The sequence below is a fragment of the Gossypium hirsutum genome, chromosome A08, assembly GCF_007990345.1.
Source record: "Gossypium hirsutum isolate 1008001.06 chromosome A08, Gossypium_hirsutum_v2.1, whole genome shotgun sequence".
NCBI classification, from domain to species: Eukaryota; Viridiplantae; Streptophyta; class Magnoliopsida; order Malvales; family Malvaceae; genus Gossypium; species Gossypium hirsutum.
The window spans coordinates 104,535,291-104,540,131 of record NC_053431.1 but is presented as its reverse complement, the minus strand read 5'-3'; the positions used below and the strand labels follow the sequence as shown (position 1 = coordinate 104,540,131).

Here is a 4,841-nt window from a genome sequence, read left to right as displayed (position 1 = left end):
GAACCTTCCAGGAACAGTTACAGAGATTAAAAAAAAATCAAAAGAGAGAAGTCAATGGAAGAATGTTGAAAAATAAGGCATGCAGCGGTTGCATGCTTGTCTTGTCTGCATGGAGCGTTGGTAGTAAATTGTTGGTGGTGAATTGCTCACCTAACCAAAGCCCACATGACTTAACCCGTTTCATTTAAGACACCCCTCCACTCCTCCCCTTTCTTCCTCCCTTACCGCTATAAAAATCACAAACCCTTAGCTATATATATATTATTTAGCCTAAACTGCACCAAAACAAAACATTCTACTATGTTTTTTTCTGTCTGACCCCTTTCATTATTTTCTTTCCATGGCTTCATTGCCATCATCTGTCTTTTTTATTTTATTTTTTACAGTCTTTTATCTGTCTGTCTTGGTTCCTCAACTAAACTCATTTAATTCTCTTTATTCAATGCTTGAATTTAAGACCCTCTAGTGTTTTTTCTTTTCTTTTTTGATCTTTAAGGAGTTTCAACAACCTCTCAGTGCATTCATGGGGGTGCATCTGATGGTTAGACACTAAAAGAGAAAGGAAGAAACAAGTTGGTGCAATTGAAGGGAACAGACTGTCTCTAGTAATTGCTTCTCTTTATAATTTCACCTATAAATCCTATTTCTTAATGTATTTCACTTTGCTTTTTATTCTGAGTAATACCCATTTTGAGGAATAGTCTTTCCTGAGAAAAGTAGTTTGTTTTTTCTTGAGAAAATTTCTTCGGTAGAAGGGGTTGTTTTGTTATAGTTGTAATAGTATGGATATATCGACTGCGTTGCTCCTTTTGGCAGCTATCACAGCTTACCTACTGTGGTTCACGTTCATCTCACGGTCTCTTCGTGGTCCACGTGTCTGGCCTCTATTGGGCAGTCTTCCTGGCTTGATCAACAACTGTGAACGCTTGCATGACTGGATCTCCGACAACCTCCGTGCTTGCGGTGGGACGTACCAGACCTGCATTTGTGCCGTCCCGTTCTTGGCCCGGAAACAAGGTCTCGTGACGGTCACGTGCGATCCGAGGAATTTGGAACACATCCTCAAGACTCGTTTCGACAATTACCCCAAAGGTCCTACGTGGCAGTCCGTGTTCCATGATCTGCTCGGTCAAGGAATCTTCAACTCGGATGGTGCCACGTGGCTATTCCAGAGGAGGACTGCAGCGCTGGAATTCACCACCAGGACTCTTCGCCAAGCCATGGCTCGGTGGGTCACTCGAGCCATCAAGTTCCGGTTCTGCCCCATCCTTGAAGAAGCTCAAGCCAAAAGTGAGCCTGTTGATCTACAAGACGTATTGCTTCGGCTCACGTTTGATAACATTTGCGGATTAGCTTTTGGAAAAGACCCGGAAACATGCGCTCAACGACTCCCCGAGAACGGCTTCGCTTCTGCTTTTGACCGAGCCACCGAAGCATCTCTTCAAAGGTTTATTTTGCCAGAGGTTTTATGGAAGCTTAAGAAATGGCTTCGGCTTGGATTAGAAGCCAGTCTGAGCCGAAGCCTTGTCCACATGAATGAGTATTTATCCGACGTAATCGTTACACGTAAGCAAGAACTGCTGAGTCAGCAGAAAGATGGGAACCCACACGACGATTTGCTCTCAAGATTCATGAGGAAAAAAGAATCCTACTCGGAGGAATTTCTCCAACACGTTGCACTTAATTTTATTCTAGCGGGACGTGACACTTCATCCGTTGCTCTTTGTTGGTTTTTTTGGCTCCTCACTCAACATCCAATTATTGAAGATAAAATTTTACATGAAATTTGCACTGTCCTGGTCGAAACACGTGGTATTGACACGACAACATGGTTCGATGAGCCTTTAGGATTTGAAGAGGTTGATCGATTGATATATATGAAAGCAGCATTATCTGAAACCTTAAGGCTATACCCGTCGGTGCCGGAGGATTCAAAGCATGTCGTGGTGGACGACGTGTTTCCGGACGGAACGTTTGTGCCAGCAGGTTCGTCGGTGACATATTCAATATATTCGGTGGGGAGAATGAGGTCGATTTGGGGTGATGATTGCCTCGAGTTCCGTCCCGAGAGGTGGTTAACGGCTGACGGCAAGGAATTCATCATGCACGACTCATACAAATTCGTGGCATTCAATGCTGGGCCAAGAATATGTTTGGGAAGAGGCTTGGCTTATCTTCAAATGAAATCAGTGGCAGCGGCAGCGCTGTTGCAGCATAAGCTGACGGTAGCGGCTGGGCATAAGGTGGAGCAGAAGATTTCGCTGACATTGTTTATGAAATATGGGCTTAAAGTCAACGTGCATGGCAGAGATTTGGGAGCCATTGTTGAAAAGATTATCAACGAGCAAAAATTGCATGGTAAATGAGGGTTTCATGGGTGAGGATATTTAAGGCATGGCGGTGGCGCGTGAGTGACGGTGGAATGCAGAGTTCAATTGTATTGGTTAAAATTTCAATTTCGTGTAAGGAAACTAGGAAGTGGGGGCCATGCTGACATTGAGGTTAATATCACAGAGGTTTTAATTCATGACCTTGGCGTATACATTACAAGCTTTTTAACAATTTAATATTAAATTCTTGTTTTTTCTTTGTGGGGACATTTTGAAATTGTTATTCTATAAAATTCTTTTACCTTCTTGCTTGGATCTTTCATAATTTTGTGTATTGCGTTTTTTGTTCTTTCAACTTTGGGTGACGGTATTAGCTGGTTTATATGGGCCAAAACAGGCCCACAACTTCTCTTGAACTATGACCTAAAGAAAAACTTACAATTATCGCATCAATGATGGTAAAAGTAACATGTGGCCCAAAAATTTTGGTAAAAGGTTTACAAAACCCCCTATACTATACTCTAGATTGCATTTTAGCCCACCTATTGAAAAATGGGCAAAGTGGTCTTTTTTACGTTAACAACCCGTCCATTAAAATTGCAATGTTAAATGTTTGTTTTAGTGTTTTATATATATATATATATAATATAATAGCAAAGTTAGTCCTCAAGCTTTACATCTTTATTCAATTTGACCCCTACTTTTTTATTAGAAGTAAATTAGAAATTTTGAAACTAATAAGATTAAAAGGTAAAAAAAAATACCTTACTAACAAATTAAAAAATTATAAAAAAATCACAAAATATATAAAGAAAATTATAACTTTTATGATTTTGTTTATAACTCTTAAAATTATAAAAATTTTATATGCAACAGGCCCACTTCTCTTGAACCATGACCCAAAGAAAAACTTAGAATTATCGCATCAATGATTGATTGGAATGATTTAGATGATAAGATGAATGAATTTTCATTATCATATTTTAAAGAGTTAATTCCTTTATTTTAATTTATTTTTTGTATTTTATCAAATTTTAAAAATTAGTTAAATTGTTAAATTTGACTCAACAACAACTCAATAAATTGTAAGGACAAAACTCAAAATTATTCATCAGTTTCGGTTCAATGTGCAATTTGATATATGAACAATAATTTGGGACAGTTATACACATGAAACTTTGATTGTGATTCAAATGTATACATAAAATTTTAATTCTAATCCAATTGTATACATTTAAAGAAATGGCTACATCTATTTATTTTTATATTAGATAAATGTACTTATTTTTATATGTAATATAAAAACATAAAATGATGTTATATTGGTAATTATATAATAGTTTGTGAGAATTAAATCAAATCAAAATTTTATGTATAAAATTGCACAAAAATCAAAATTTTTGTATAAAATTGGACATAAAACCAAATTTCATGTGTAATTTTGAGATTTATCCCTAATTTATACCTAATATATTAGCAAAAAAATTCATTTCAACAAATTATACGTAACAAATTAACAAAAATTACATGTTTATTAACGTTTAAATTAATTTCTTGATTTTTTATGGTAAAAGAATCAAATGTTGATAAATTAAAATGAAGTGATTAATTTCTCAAATTTAAAAAAAAAAAGAAAAGAAAAGAAGAAAAAGCATAACATAATAATTATGTTTAAGTAGCCAATTGAGTCTTAGCTCGATTGACATTGCATTGTTGTTAGTATAGGAGAACGTGGGTTCGAGTGTATTGAAGCACATTATCTTCCTATTTAAGAGTTTGGGAGGAACTATGGATAGTTTTAAGCATCGTTTATTATCAAAAAAATAAGCAGACATGTTTCTATAATGAAATTAATGCTAAAAAAAATGTTGAAGTAATATATATTTATATAAATTTTAATATATTAGTAATTAGTGTTTTTGCATATTTTTAACAAATCCATTTATCAGTTTTGTATTTTTGTTATGTTTTATATAGAATTTTAAGTTCTATATAAGGCCATAAGACAAAACACATAATAAAAATTAGATTACGATATATTTATGATGTAGGTGAAAAAAATTATGTAACAAATATATATATATAAAAAAAACAAGTTGTGGTTTTAATTGAAATGATAAAGTTGAAGAGAAGATGATTATGAAATATTAAGTTTTGTTGAGTAATTTTGTCTCGTGTCTCATCAACAGGAACATTCGAGTATTTATACTATCATAGCTCACAACCTAACCTCACTGTTTTGTCTCGACTCCATCGTTCCTAGGACTGGCATTCCGTGCAAGCTCCATGTAACAGCCTAATTTTCAGTGGTATCAGGAATAGAGATTTGAGATCACTAAATCTGACGGGTGAGTTAAAAATTTAATAAATTAATACCTATGAGTCAAATGTGAATATAAAAGCATTTTTGAATTAGTGAATTTGGTGATTTAAAAGAATTAATTAGGTAAATTGGGTCGAGAATGAGGTATCGAGACCTCGACTTCATAAATTGAGCCATAAATATTTTTA

At 34.9% G+C, this 4,841-nt stretch overlaps 1 protein-coding gene across 1 annotated transcript; it reads left to right on the top strand.

Annotated features, from left to right (window-relative positions):
- The first annotated feature begins 263 nt into the window (after nt 1-263).
- LOC107900880 (cytochrome P450 86A8) lies at nt 264-2,645 on the top strand. Its single transcript, XM_016826630.2, has one exon. The coding sequence runs from the start codon at nt 783-785 to the stop codon at nt 2,364-2,366; it is 1,584 nt and encodes a 527-aa protein (XP_016682119.2). The 5' UTR covers nt 264-782; the 3' UTR covers nt 2,367-2,645.
- Nucleotides 2,646-4,841: the final 2,196 nt, after the last annotated feature.

Bases quoted from the DNA above. Each gene is read 5' to 3' on its own strand.
- LOC107900880 (XM_016826630.2), top strand. From the start codon at position 783: ATGGATATATCGACTGCGTTGCTCCTTTTGGCAGCTATCACAGCTTAC.